The sequence below is a fragment of the Aulonocara stuartgranti genome (genome assembly GCF_965226115.1).
Source record: "Aulonocara stuartgranti genome assembly, chromosome: 5".
Classification (NCBI taxonomy): Eukaryota; Metazoa; Chordata; class Actinopteri; order Cichliformes; family Cichlidae; genus Aulonocara; species Aulonocara stuartgranti.
Window position 1 is genome coordinate 38,549,185 of NC_138943.1, and position 15,574 is coordinate 38,564,758.

The 15,574-nt window shown below is 43.4% G+C and overlaps 1 protein-coding gene across 1 annotated transcript in view; it reads left to right on the forward strand.

The window, feature by feature from the left end:
* LOC309707029 (calcium-dependent secretion activator 1) overlaps positions 1–15,574 on the forward strand; it is a 254,314-nt gene that overhangs the window by 70,385 nt on the left and 168,355 nt on the right. The window contains exon 8 of the mRNA XM_082534125.1: positions 3,664–3,730. Within this exon, the coding sequence (XP_082390251.1) occupies positions 3,664–3,730 (67 nt within the window). The remainder of the gene's footprint in view (positions 1–3,663; positions 3,731–15,574) is intronic.

The following is a 15,574-nucleotide window of genomic DNA, read 5'->3' on the forward strand; positions in this document are numbered from 1 at the left end:
TATGGGAGGAGCTGAAAATGATGACGTCCGAAGCCTCGCTGCCCGGCTGTACCACGTGACTGGTTCATGAAGTGGTTCGAACTTTGCCGCGAGCTATGACAGCGATATAAACCCCTCAGACTTCATTCAAAATGTGGGTGTTTGATGGAGAGTTGTTAGTGAGAGTTTGGAGACAGTTTGGAGGTTTATGAGAGTGAGGAGAGAAAGTCAGGAGAGAATGGAGCCAGCTAAGAAGAGGAGGATGTCCTCCCCTGTGTGGGAACATTTTGATCTTATTCCTCCCAACAAGGTATGTACATTTCTACAGAAGATGTATTTTCATAATACTGATGGTGCAATACAATTTATGTTAAGCTGTCGTTACTTGTGTACAAGGTGAAGTGTTTGCTCTGTGCCAGGGAGCTGGGCTATAACAACAACACCTCATCCATGCTTAGGCACTACAGAGCTTTGCATGAGAATAAGGGGAACACAGATTGTGGAGCAAGACCAGGTGAGCCATCAAATGCCATGATACTATAGCATGCAGTAATGTTACTAAATGATATAACAATATTATACAGCTGTAATAAGTTACGTGTGTGATATTTATATCTGTGCTTTGTCTTTATTGTCTTTCCTCAGGAGAACAATCTCCAATAGATGAAGACCTGGTTAGCATGGTGATTGAGGACTCCCAGCCATTTAGCATTGTGGAGGACAAAGGATTCAAAAGATTTGTTAAATCGTTAAATCCTAGCTATGTTCTCCCCACTAAAAAGGTCATAAAAGCAGTGAAAATGTAGTTTTTACAGAATAAAATGTGAACAGGCAGGAGTGTGTAGCTGTCCATACCTCAACGTTACAAAAGCACAACTGCTGTCCACACCCCAACCACACCTCACCTCACAGTAAATGATCATTTCCATTTTAAGCATTTCCAAATGATCATTTTCCATACTGCCAGTATAAATATACACAGTATACTGCATCACTACAATATACATGTTTTACACACTCCTTTTGTTGTTGACATTTACAGGCTGTGTGCAAAAGGCCACACTCTTCAAATTCATGCCAACTAATATTTTTACGTCCAGTAGGTGTCCTACTAGAGCAAATGAAGCTTCAAGAAGCTTTGTGCTGGGGTGAACCAATTGGATGAAAAGCTTCAGTGCTTCATGAAGCTTCATCTGCCCATCACTATAAGGAGGTTACATGGGGAATGTGGAGCAGAGAGATGCCCAAGTAACACCAAATAACACAGACGAACCAACCATAAGCACAGACCTACAGCCACTATATATACACACACAAGGTAATTAGGAAATGACACACTGGAGGGAAGCACAGCTGATCCTAATCGCAAGATGACGGGGAAACACAAGCTGAACATATTTAAGTCACAGACAGATCTACAAAGTAAAACAGGAAACTCAAACTGTTTTACAAATGCAAAGTCAGGGACACGAACAGAGCACGGAGGGGAAGAACACAGGTAGGAATAATAAAAAACTGAATGTCAGTACCAAATAGAGATGGACCGATCCGATATTACGTATCGGTATCGGTCCGATACTGACCTAAATTACTGGATCCGATATCGGAGAAAAATAAAAAATGTAATCCGATCCATTAAATATCACGAAAGCACCTCACAAAACTTGCAACACGCCGTAACTCGCCTCAGAACGTTAGCACGTCGGAGCAGTATGCATCACGTGATAGAGCGGCTGTGGCATGCGGGACCTGTCGGTGGTCTGGATAGCATGTGGAGCTTCGCTAGCAACCCGGCATTTCATCTCCGACAAAGTTATCCCCGAGAGAAGTAAAGCAAGTGTGTAAGTCCATCTCTGAATGTTTGTAAAGCATTCCTGCGTTAAGCTTAACAAGCGACTGCCTCTTCTTGCTGCTACTTCAATCATGAAACTGATCAATGATCAGCTGATCGGCTTTTCTGTCGCGAGTCCGTGTCTCTTGTTTGTTTTTGGCCCACTTTGCACCAGAAAGAGGAAACCAGCGGCTGAACAACAGCAGCACGTTTAAGCTTGATAAGCTGTTAGAATTTATTTAATATTACTTTCTACTCGAGGATCTTTTTCTACATAGCTGACGGCTGGTAACTGTGCAGGGGCGGATCTAGCAAAGTTTAGCCAGGGGGGCCGATAGGGCATGGACAGGGAAAAGGGGGCACAAAGACATACTTTTCTTTCTTATTCTCGTTTAAAATGTCGAGCTTTTAATAAATAATTATCTGAATCTGACACCCAAAGTTTTAATTTGATGCAAAATGAATAGAAGTCAATTACTGTATATAGTGACTATTAAGTCTAATATATATACCCTAGTAAGCTATAGTACTTTTTCCTTTGGGAAGGTACCATCTGTGCAGTCTGCAATTTTGTTGAAGAAAGATGTTGAATCTATTTAATATTTTAATATATTGAAAAATAATTGATTTCTGTGCATTTTTTTTCACACTGCATCAAATTAAGGTTGATTACGTCGATTAAGCATCATGAGGTGGAGCGTGAGGGGTGGTTCCCTATTTTTTATTTATTTATTTTTGTTGTTGCTGGGAGTTGGAACCCTATTAGTTAGGTTGCTTAATATTTATGCTAAGTACTCTTTAAAATACCAGAATAGAGAGGATGGTGTAGGTTTAAGTTTATTAGATTGATCAGTATTGCTGAACTATGAAATTTTTTTTTTGCATACAGGTATAACAGAATAGCTTTAGTGTAGTTGTTGTTTTAAACTTGAGTATGAACTTATACAAAATGCAGCAAGATATTTAAAAAACAGTTTTGTTGATTAAAAAACACTATATCGGATTCATATCGGTATCGGCAGATATCCAAATTTATGATATCGGTATCGGACATAAAAAAGTGGTATCGTGCCATCTCTAGTACCAAAACCTAAGAACTAACACAAAATCAGAAGAAACTAGAAAATAATAACAATAAACTCAAAACGCTGGGTCACCGAGCCAGTATAATGCATGACAGTGTAAGTGGGCCAGCGAAGACCAGGTGCAGGTCTCAAGTTCTTATTTAACATGTCTCTACTCATATTTATTTATTTTCATATTAAGAGTTCAGAATGATTGTTTAATCTACAACGTGTGACGCACATATTAAAGCGAGTTTTACTTGGAAATTCATTTGTTTACTTGATTTATTCTTATTTAGCTTTCTCCAGCTAAATGAGCTAAATGAGAAAATATTGGGACCACATCATATTTGCATTTTATTTAAGATGAGATTCCCTTTTTGATTTGACAAAAATCCAAGATTTCATTCTTGCATCCTTAATCCTCAGTCAATTTGCTGTTCTGCAGACTTTTGTATGCTGGCTCTGAGATGTTTTACAGATCCAATTAACTGGAATATTTTCATTATTTGTGCCATCAGTTATATTTGCAGTTTTTCTGTTATGACAAATACCTGTCATTTTAAGCACTGTAAGGATGCTGTGTCTGGCTGCAGTAAAAACATTTTGACAGGAGAGGTCAGTAGAGGCTCTTGAATAAAGATCCATGTGTCCTTAATACAGATTCAGGCTGGTGCATGAAATTTTAGCTGTGAATAATGGCATTGAAGAAAGAAGCAAAAAAGATGGTCACACTGAGAAATCTATGTAAGTCTTCTTTGAAATAATTAAGAGTGTTTTTACCCACAGGTACCTTTGGGCCATTGGCAAAAATGTATGGAAAAGATGGAAGAAAAGATTCTTCGTGCTAGTCCAGGTAAGTACAGCCAGTTCATTGGGTTTATTTAGCTCCGACAAGATAAGTCAAAGAAGAAATCAAATGAAAAAGAGAACAAGCACAAATAAAAACAACAAAGGTGCCAGTGACTGGGGACTCATCAGAAATGGTAACCTTAATTCAAAGGACTCGTAGTATAATCCTGTGCATATAGGTCAGTGCAGAATTTCAAGACTGAGCTCTGATAGAGGGTTTTTTAAGATAAATGAAGTGTAGCATTGTGTAATCTGTTTGTTTGAATATTGACTTTTAGATAGAAGTTATGCTGCTCCTTTGTCAGCTCTAATAATAATCAATTACATTAATTGAATATATTTAGCTACTGATTCCAAAGAACAATTTTTCCTGTTTGAGAATGAAAAGTTATAAAAAATTATATAATAATTATACCAGCAAGTTCATTTTGTTTAGTAGCAAACAGGAGCTAATTTCTCTGCTTGCCAAAAAAATAAAATAAATAATATGTATATATATATATATATATATATATATATATATATATATATATATATATATATATATATATATATATATATATATAATTCTGAGCTCAACAACCTGATGGCACCCAACAGAGGAGCACGAGCAGCCTTTAACATAAGCTTTGCTTTATGACAATAATATTTTCACAGGCCACATGTTGTGTGTGCTACAAGAAAGAGAGATGCAGCCAAGCTGTCTTCCCTCGGCTGTCAGACGATTGATGGAGAGGCCAAGCAGGCTTTTGTCAGGAGGTGGGGGGTTGGTGTATGTTTGAGGGAAAGAGGAGGTAGCGGCCATTTCCTGGTTGCTCTACATTGGGAGGTGGGCAGCAGGCAGGAGGGGTGGGGGCTTTGGGCGGATGCCTGTCTCTTGTGTGTTAGAGAGGATATGTCTCAGAGGTACAAGTTGACAAGCGATTGACAAAGTCGAGTGAACACTATCTGGCCTAACACTCGCAGCTAAAAAAGCCGGAGTGCCGCCAACTTGAAGCCTCTCACTTGCTCCCAGCTAAATAGATAGCAAGTGACAAATATTGGTCAATAGAATGTGCAGTGTGTGTGTGTGTGTGTGTACGCGCGCATGTGTGTGTGTTTGTGTGTGTGTGTGCGTATGTAGGAGAGAGAGAAAAGGGGAGAGAGAGCGAGTGCACATTCAATAGAGTGTGTGTGTGTGTGTGTGTGTGTGCATATGTAGGAGAGAGAGCGAGCGAGGCCTTTTTGAACAAGACAGCACAGACTAGACGATGGAAATACAAAACTCTGAACTCTGCTCAGACACCGTAACTATGGTTGTTTAAATGGGCCTACTCCAATTGGAACACCTAGATGACAGATTCTAAAGGGCTGCACTCAGGTCTGGTGATGGGGCACAATATAGGCAGAGGAATTAAGCCTCATAGATGTTGACCCATATCACACCTATCTGTCTGCTACTCCAACACACTCACAGCGGATGAGTGTCTAGTCAGGTAAATGCTGAGCAAATGTACAGAAACTGATATCATGGCGGCACCAGCTGGCTGGGGTCTTGACCAAAGTCTTTAACCAGTCAACCGTACCATCCTTTTTAAACTCATCGTCCTTATCTTGCTATCAAAAATGTCCACTACAAACAATTCAATTTTTGAATTCAGTTTTATTTATACAGCGCCAAATCACAACAACAGTCGCCTCCAGGCGCTTTATATTGTAAGGTAGACCCTACAATAATACATACAGAGAAAAACCCAACATATGACCATATGACCACCATCATATGACCCATTATGAGGAAGCACTTTGGCAAGAGGAAGAAACCTCCAACTGAACCAGACTCTTGGGAGGCACGGCCATCTGCTGCGACCGGTTGGGATGAGAGAAGGAAGACAGGATAAAGACTGCTGTGGAAAGTGTGATTCAACTAAGACATCTATTAGCACATGTTGAGTGAGAAAGGTGACTGAAAAGGAAAAACGCAATGCATCATGGGAATCCCCCGGCAGCCTACGTCTATTGCAGCATAACTAAGGGAGGATTCAGGGTCACCTGGTCCAGCCCTAACTATATGCTTTAGCAAAAAGGAAAGTTTGAAGCCTAATCTTGAAAGTAGAGATAGTGTCTGTCTCCTGAATCCAAACTGGAAGCTGGTTCCACAGAAGAGGGGCCTGAAAACTGAAGGCTCTGCCTCCCATTCTACTTTTAAATACTCTAGGAACAACAAGTAGGCCTGCAGAGCGAGAGCGAAGTGCTCTAATAGGGTGATATGGTACTACAAGGTCATTAAGATAAGATGGGGCCTGATTATTTAAGACCTTGTATGTGAGGAGCAGGATTTTGAATTCTGGATTTAACAGGAAGCCAAAACAGGAGAAATCTGCTCTCTCTTTCTAGTTCCTGTCAGGACTCTTGCTGCAGCATTTTGGACCTTAGTGGTTCAAGAGGTCTCTCCATTTACACGAACTGCTCTAATAGGATATTATGGTCGACAGTATCGAACGCTGCACTGAGGTCTAGCAGGACAAGCACAGAGATGAGTCCACTGTCAGAGGCCATAAGAAGATCATTTGTAACCTTCACTAAAGCTGTTTCTGTGCTGTGATGAGCTCTGAAACCTGACTGAAACTCTTCAAATAAACCATTCCTCTGCAGATGATCTGTTAGCTGTTTGACAACTACTTTTTCAAGAATATTTGAGATAAAAGGAAGGTTGGAGACTGAAAGCTGGGTCAAGAGATAGCTTTTTAAGTAAGGGCTTAACTACTGCCAGCTTGAAGGCCCATGGTACATTATTAGAGATAGGTTGATCATATTTAAGATGGAAGCATTAATTAATGGCAGGACTTCTTTGAGCAGTTTTGTAGGAATGGGGTCTAAAAGACACACTGATGGCTTGGGGTAAGTAATTACTGAAGTTAATTTAGAAAGATCAATTGGAGAAAATGACTAAATAAATATTGATGGTACTGAAACCAGCTGTATATAATATTATGTCTGTGACACAGTTATGAGTAATTTTTTCATTAATGGTTCAAATTGTATCTGTGATGAAATTAGTGAAGTCGGTACTAGTCAATGGTAATGGAATGGGTGGCTCAAACGAGCTCTGACTTTTTGTCAGCCTGGCTACAGTGATAGGTTTGTAGCATAAACCTATTCGCTGGAACGTTAAGACAATATAATTACACTGCAAGCAAGACACAAGTAGGCAAACTTCTTCATGGTACTCGTGCACGGGAGAGAACCGGACAGGCACCGTTCCTTCGCTTGACCCCAGTAGCTCTCGTCCGTTCTCCCGTATCACTGTCCTTTTATTGAGGTTGCATGAATATGCATAAGTTCATTAACATATGACGTCTACATACACAAAGAGTACCTTGCCTGTGTGTGTGTGTGTGTGTGTGTGTGTGTGTGTGGACTGCTGATCAAAGGGTCAAACATCCTTGGTCAGGAAGAGGGTAGCCTCCCCCTCACCCTAGATGGTTCATCCTAGATAACACGGTGAGGAAGTCCTGCAGTTCATCTAAACAAAGAGCACTTAGACTAGAACAGACGCAACTACGTTAATCCTACCATAAAATAATAAGACACGGTATGACCTCTCATGCTCCCAAAGTGCTGTCTAATACACACAAAGTTTGCAGACTATCAAGGATCAAAACCTCTACCAATCTACAACTAATTACAAAACTCTAAGCATATATAAGTAAATATTTCTAAGCATAAATGACAATCAACAATACAAATCTAACATACAGTGCCGCACTACAGAGAAACCTAGGGTTGTTCTTGTTTTTCTTCAATCAGTGATGAGTAGTTAGATGTTCTGGCTTTATGGAGGGCTTTTTTTTATAAAGCAGCAAAATATTTCACCAGGCTAGATGATGATCTTTTAAATTTGTGATTCACCATTTCCTCTCCAGCTTTTGAGTTAATGGTCATAGTAAGCAGTGGTAGTAGTAAGACTTCAAGCTGCAGGTTTGACAGGATGAGTTGCAGCAAGAAAGCCATTGCTAAAATGTCAGAATAAGACAAAGAGGGTTGTCTGGGCCATGACACACCGCCACTGGACTACTGAAGAGTGCAAGAAGGTATTATGGACTGATGAATTGAAATTTGAACTACTCAGTTCATCACGCAGGATCTTTGTACTGTGTTGAGTAGGGTGAAAGGATGGTTACGCAGTGAGTGGCATCAACTGTCAAACATGGAGGAGGTAGTGTGATGGTCAGGGGCAGTTTTGGTGGAATGTACAAGTTGGAATGTACACTCTGTTCAAGTTGGTGACTTGTACAGAGTGAGAGGCACCCTGAACCAAAATGGTTACCACAGCATTCTGCAGTTCCATGCAGTACCCTCTGGTATGTGCCTAGTTGGTCAAGGGTTCATCCTACAGCAAGGTAATGACCCAAAACATAAGTCCAAGCTATACCAGGACTACCCTCAGGAAAAAAGAACAAGAAGGTAAGCTTGAAAACATGGAGTGTCCGGCACAGTCTCCAGACTTAAACCCCATCGAGCTGGTTTGGGATGAACTGGATAGAAGAGTGAAAGCAAAGCAGCCTACAAGGTCCACATTTATGGGAACATCTGCAACAGATATGGGAGAATATTTGATTTCTATTGTAGAAAGAATGCCACGGGTGTGTTCAGCTGTCATATCTGCCAAATGTTGGTTACTTTGATGAGTCAAACTTTAGAATACATTTTAGTGTATAAACTGATTCAATGATTTCTTTTTTTTAACTTTAATTGCTTATTTGTACTATGCTTTTATTTCAGAGTGCAATGAGACATAGGTGGGTAAAATTAGTAACAAAATAATTGACCTTTCTTGGGGTAGCGTTCAGATAGCTGCTCTGCTCTATGTTGGTACAGGGCATTGAAGATGATAACAGTGGGTGGATTATATTCTTAAACTTAGTTACAGCGCTTTCAGAAAGACATCTACTTTGATAAAGTCTACTCTCCACCGCTGTGTAATCAATTATTGTAAAAGTAAATGTTATCAGGAAATGATCAGACAGGAGAGGGTTTTCAGGAAACACTGTTAAATGTTCAGTTTCTATGCCATATGTTAAAACAAGATCTAGAGTGTGATTAAAGTGGTGGGTGGGTTCTTTTACATTTTGAGAGAAACCAATTGAGTCTAATAACAGATTAAATGCCATGTTGAGGCTGTCATTTTTAGCATCTACATGGATGTTAAAATCACCCACAATAATGATTTTATCTGAGCTGAGCAGTAAATCAGATAAAAAGTCTGAGAAATCAGAGAGAAACTCTGTGTAAGGCCCAGGTGGACGATAGATGATAACAAGTAAGACTGGTTTCTGAGTTTCACAGCTGGGGTGGACGAGGCTAAGCATCAGGCTTTCAAATTAATTAAAAGTCTGTCTTGGTCTTTGGTTGAATACCAAGCTGGTGTGAAAAATTGCTGCTACACCGCCCCTCGGCCTCTGATTTGTGGATGCTAATAGTTAGCGTGACTCAGGGGTGTTGATTCATTTAAACTAACATAATCATCCTGCTGCAACCAGGTTTCTGTAAGGCAGAGTAAATCAATTTGTTGATCAATTATTAAGTCATGTACTAACAGAGACTTGGAGGAGAGAGACCTAATATTTAATAATCCACATTTCACTGTTTTACTCTTTGGTTCAGATGTGGATACTGTATTGTTCTTTCTTTGTGAGTTTTTATGTTTAACTTGTTTGTTGCTGGTTTTTAGTTTGTTTTTTGTCTTTTTGGAAGCTGACACAGTCTCTGTGGAGATGGGTTTTTGGGGAGTAACAGGAGGAGAGAAGCTGCAGAGAGGCGTGTAAGACTGCAACTCTGCTTCCTGGTCCCAACTCTGCATAGTTACTTTTGGGTGGTTTAATAAATTTGGCCAGATTTCTAGAACTGAGAGCTGCTCCATCCAAAGTGGGATGGATGCCGTCTCTCCTAACAAGACCAGGTTTCCTCCAGAAGATTTGCCAATTATCTATGAAGCCCACATCGTTTCTGGGACACCACTCAGACAAACAGCAATTTAAGGAGAACATGCGGTAGGGTTAAATCCCTAACAAGGATATTAGTTTCGTTGTGTCTTGTCTAGGCTCCACCTCCTCTGTCCTGATTGGGTGCTGCTGCCTTAATCAAGTCAATTATTAATCAGCAAAGCCCTATATAATGTCTGTAGAGCTCTATTTCTGGGCCTTCTGGCTACTTTGATTGCCGTACTCACTGCGTTGTGCAGGCTTAAATGCCTTTGACTTATATTTCAACCTCATGTGACTTTGTTTAGACTGTGTTTGTAAGGGGAGAGCTGCCTTTTTTTGTTATTCCTCATTTTTTCCTCTTCATGTGCTAGTTAGATAGGTTATTGTTGTTGGTTGTACACTTTGTTTTCCTTGGAGTTATTATTTCCTTTTAGGGATGTTTTGTGTTTTGTGACAAGATGGCGCGGCCACGTCCAGACGCCTTCCTGACCGCTCTGCTCCGACTATCCACTTTTCTTGTTTTTTACTTATTTTTTGCTCTGGTTTACATCCCAAAATCCTCTAGTCTTATAGTATGCGACAGCGGATCACTTGTAAACATCGGTGCCAAGGTTGCACATCTAATCTTGGACACTTTTAAACCCGACCCTTCTTGGCCGCCAGAGATTCTACGTGGACCACGAGGGAGGTAAAATGGTGATCTGCCCAATCAGGAGCTACGCTACAGGACTCACTCAACGACGTCGACTGGGACATGTTCAGAGCATGCGCAGTCAACATCAACGGTTTATGGAAGTAGTAGTATGCTTCGTCAATATGCTAGCGGAGGAGATTATCCCCACTGCGAGAGTCACCACATTCCCAAACCAGAAACCGTGGATGGACAGATCGATCCGCTCTGCAGTGAACGCCAGGACCGCCTCCTACAACGCGGGTCTCGCCACTGGCGATATGAGCGCCTACAAAGCGGCCTCATACGGCGTGCGGCGCGCGGTGAGAGATGCCAAATGCAGGTACTGGGAACGTGTGGAGTCCCGCTTCCACCAGGGCGACACACGGAGTATGTGGCACGGACTACGCACCATTACGGACTACAAAGCCAGGGACACTGCGCCGATCAACTCCGACTCTGCATTCACCAACGAGCTGAATCAGCTCTACGCCCGTTTCGAGGTTAGCCAGGCGGCTAATGCTATCTACCGCCTGACTACCGAGGACAGTGACGTCATCAGCGAGAGACCGGTGACCAGCATCACGGAGCATGACGTCCGAGCAGCATTGAGGAGAGTGAACACAAGGAAAGCGGCGGGGCCAGACGGCATCACCGGCCATCTGCTGCGCTGCTGTGCTGACCAGCTAGCAGGTGTGTTCACTTACATCTTCAACGAGTCCCTGGCGAAGTCTGTGGTCCCCACATGCTTCAAAAGATCCACCATCATCCCTGTGCCCAAGAACAGCAAGCCCTCATCCCTGAACGATTACCGGCCAGTTGCACTGACCTCGGTAGTAATGAAGGTGTTTGAGAGGCTGCTGAAGAACATCATCTCCTCCTCCATCCCAGACACCACAGATCCGCTGCAGTTCGCCTACAGATCCAACAGATCCACAGGGGATGCCATCGCCCACGTCCTACACACCACTCTCAGCCATGTGGAGAAGAAACAGGGTAACTATGTGCGAATGCTGTTTGTTGATTACAGTTCAGCGTTTAACACAATAGTGCCCTGCAGACTGTTCACAAAGCTCAGGGATCTGGGACTTAACAGCCGTCTGTGTGCATGGGTGTTGGACTTCCTCACTGGCAGAACTCAGGTGGTGAGGGTGAGTAGATGCATCTCTAACAGTATCACCATCAACACAGGAGCACCTCAGGGATGTGTCCTCTCGCCACTGCTCTACTCCCTCTACACTTCAGACTGTGTGGCCACCCATGGCTCCAACACCATTGTGAAGTTTGCTGACGACACAGTGGTGTTGGGTGCCATCTCCAACAACGATGACGCAGTCTACATGGATGAAGTGAAGAATCTGGCATCTTGGTGCCAGGACAACCACCTCCAGCTGAACGTCGGCAAGACCAAGGAGCTGGTGGTGGACTTCAGAAGGAGTCAGCACAGAGACTACAAGCCCATTATCATCAATGGAGCTCCAGTGGAGAGGGTGCAGTCCTTCAAGTATCTTGGTGTCCACATCTCCTCAGACCTGACATGGTCTGCCCACATTCAGGTCCAGACCAAAAAGGCTAGGCAGCGCCTGTATCACCTACGACAACTGAGGAAGTTCAGGGTCTCTCCAAAGATCCTCAGGATTTTCTATAGAGGCGCTGTGGAGAGCATCCTCACACAGAACATGACATCGTGGTTTGGGAACAGCTGTGTGAAGGACCAAAAAGCTCTCCAGAGAGTGATCCGTACAGCAGAACGCTGCTGCAGGATTGCTCTCCCCCCGCTTCAGGACACCTACACCAGGAGATGCCGGACTAGAGCAGCGCAGATACTGAAGGACCCGTCCCATCCTGGCAACAAACTGTTCCAACTTCTGCAATCTGGTAGAAGGTTCCGCATCTTCCGGGCAAGGACAGAGAGACTCAAGAGGAGCTTCTATCCCCAAGCCATCCGGGCCCTAAACACACACACCCGCCCTCTCACATCATCTATAATTGACTGAGACAGGACTCTTCCAGACACTAAACCAAGGAACAATGTACATTTCAAATTCCTTTAATTTTAAATATGTTTATATTGTCTATCCTGTAAAATAGTCAGATGTCTATTCATATTAATGTACAGAATTCACCTGCTGGCTGCTACTACTGCACATTCACCCAATGTATATACTACATATATATAAAAAAAACACCCAGCACACCCCTGCGGGCGGTTTATCCTTCAAGCTCGGGTCCTCTACCAGAGGCCTGGGAGCTTGAGGGTCCTGCGCAGTATCTTAGCTGTTCCCAGGACTGCGCTCTTCTGGACAGAGATCTCCGATGTTATTCCCGGGATCTGCTGGAGCCACTCGCCTAGCTTGGGAGTCACCGCACCTAGTGCTCCGATTACCACGGGGACCACCGTGGTTATATATATATATATATATATATATATATATATATATATATATATATATATATATATATATATATATATATATATATATGTGTGTGTTCTTCCTCTACCCCCCCCCCCCCAATTTTTGCACATGTCGAGGAGCGCGTCAGGTTACATTTCACTGTGTGTTATACTCGTATAACTATGCATGTGACAAATAAAGAACCTTGAACCTTGAACCTTGTTTGCTGTATAGGCCTTAGCTCTCCTTGAAGTTAAATGTCAGTCTAAGCCTAACAGAGTTTTAAACTAGCAGAAAGTAAACATTTGAAATGCCATTTGGACTCCTCTTTCACTATTTAACTTTATGTTAGTCCTTTTTATCCCTTAAACTAGCCAAGGGATGTAACATGTGGCTAAACATGTCAATCCTGGTCCAATTGGGTAGGAGAGAAAACTACAGAGTCTGACATTGTTTTGGCAGAACAGTTGAAATGATAATTTCCCAGTAGTATAAAAAATACAAATGCACTAAGGTTCATTTTTTTGAAAGAAATTAACAGAAGATTGTACACTATGCACAATTATGAGTTTGTGACTGTGGTTTATTGTGGTCCTTTACTTACTTATTATTGAGTTGTTTCATTTTTATTGCTCTATTCTTTTGTGCTGTAGAAGATGCACTTAATTTCTTGTTGTGGAAATGACAATGACAATAAAGTATCTAAATCTGATATAGCATAGATTGTTTATATATAACATGTGTTTGCATTTGGAAAATTGCATTTTGCATTTGCCCATGTCGGCTGATGTGGTGTCCTGGCCCACATCCGATGAAAATGGGTTTTCTGAAGTTGCTCCTACACTGAGTAAAAATATTGTTTCCTGCTGTGTTATGCTTGAACCTCAGTACATTCACCTTTCTACAAAGAAATCACAATACTGTGTGGTCAGTGTCTGGACCTGAAGTTTTAAAAACACTGATTTTACCGGCTGAACTCACAAATAAAGGGACTTCAGTGGTTGACAATAAAGTTAAGTTAAGCGGCTGTTTCTAAGGCAGCAGATTTTCATCGGAGCATTCTGTTCCCACAACTGTGATTTACGTCATGTTATGATTTAGGGACAGAGCCCCTGATTTCAAAGGCTTAGCCTTGTTTCTTGAAAGACATTGGAGGGATTGCTGAGTTTTTATTTATAATGGTTTTTCTGTTTCTGAAACTGTTAATAAAGACACCATTTTGTGTTCACAAGCTTCTCAATGCCCACATTAAGTGTCAGATGTCTGATCCAGTTCAATAAATTATTTTTCTGTTTCTAAGCTTTCTGATGAGAGGACGGTATTCGTTGCATCTCAGACAACCTTCAAGCATGTTTGTTTTTAGCCTATGCAAAAAGGCCCTCTGTTCAACTCAGTTTCTGTAACCCCTGGACCCAAGCCTCCCCAGAGACTGTTGTTCCACCTGGGGCCTCCCCCACCTGAACTGAGACCATGGATTTTTTCCCTGTCAGAGCCTGAGCAAACTGAGGGTCCACAGTACCTTTTTCCAAGGACCTGGAGGGTGTCTGCTGTTATTTATGGCCTCCTGCTGGGCTGTCTGACTGCCATTGTCTGCAGCTTCCTGCCATGCCACCTGAGCTGGTTCATCTCTGGCATTGGCCACCCAGCCGGCCCCCAAAGTTTCTTCGCCTTCATTAGAAGCATGCATTTTCAGTTACTCGTTTTTGACCACGATATGGACTGCTTTCTTCCATTTGCCCAATATCTCTACAATTAGAAACATCCCTGTGGCGACGCATAGTCGGCGGTGCCCACCATGTCAAACACACGGGGAAGCAGGGGTTGTTCGGTATTGTGGTGTGTTGCATGTGCGGCTGGCAGCTTGTGAGCCGCAGTCGCGGTAAAAAAAAAGGCTCAAAACAACACTCTCTGGACCTGCCGTGTCTCATTCACACCACAGTGGTGGCGAAACCCAGATGCTGGCCGAAATAGCGGCCACCCAGAGGGAGCAGGCGGCAGAGGTGCGCCGCCGGTGGGAAGAGCTGCGGGACCAGGCTGAGTGCCACCTGGGCTGAATCGCGGAGCTGGCGACATTGCTCCAGGCGTAGTCAACACCTCTGCCGCCAACCCCACAGGTGGAACCTGGCGGTGGAGGAACCATGTGGGGCACCTCGGCAGCTGGAGGTGGTGGACGAGGCGCGTGGGGGTCCGCGCCTGCGAGAGGAGGGGGAACAGCTGGGTGAAAGAGTGTTCCTGCCACGAGCGGTGGAGGAGCCGCTCCAGCCGGGGATGGAGGAAGTCCTCGAGGGTCCGCTCCAGCAGGGAGCGGTGGAGGAGTCGCTCCAGCTGGTAACAGTAGAGGAACTGTGTGGGGAGGTGGAGGTCCCCGTGCAAAGGGAGCCTGCTCGATCTGGGTCCCAGGGCACGACCTGATCTGGACCGACGGATGCCGGCCCAGCCGCCTGTGAGCAGGAGCTCATGACTGTGCCTGCAGGGTCATGTCGACTTGGCCACCTGGCGAGCCGACACGACCAGGCGGTCTCCAGACCAGCGTTGCTGCCACCGCTGGAGGCGTGGCCGGCCTCTGGAAGGGACACGGCCCTATCGCTGGGTTGGAAGCCAGTTAAGGGGAGTAGGTTTGGCCGGACGGCTTCCCAGCCTCAATCAGGCAATGGGGGTATGTGGTGAGTCGTGGTCGGCGGTGCTGTGCGGGCTCACCTACACGGCATGTGCAGGTGAGGTACATAAAATGGCTCAAAACAACACTCTCTGGACCATTCACACCACAATCCCATCTCAAATTGGCACTGAAAAACTAGTTTATGTATTACTTTTAG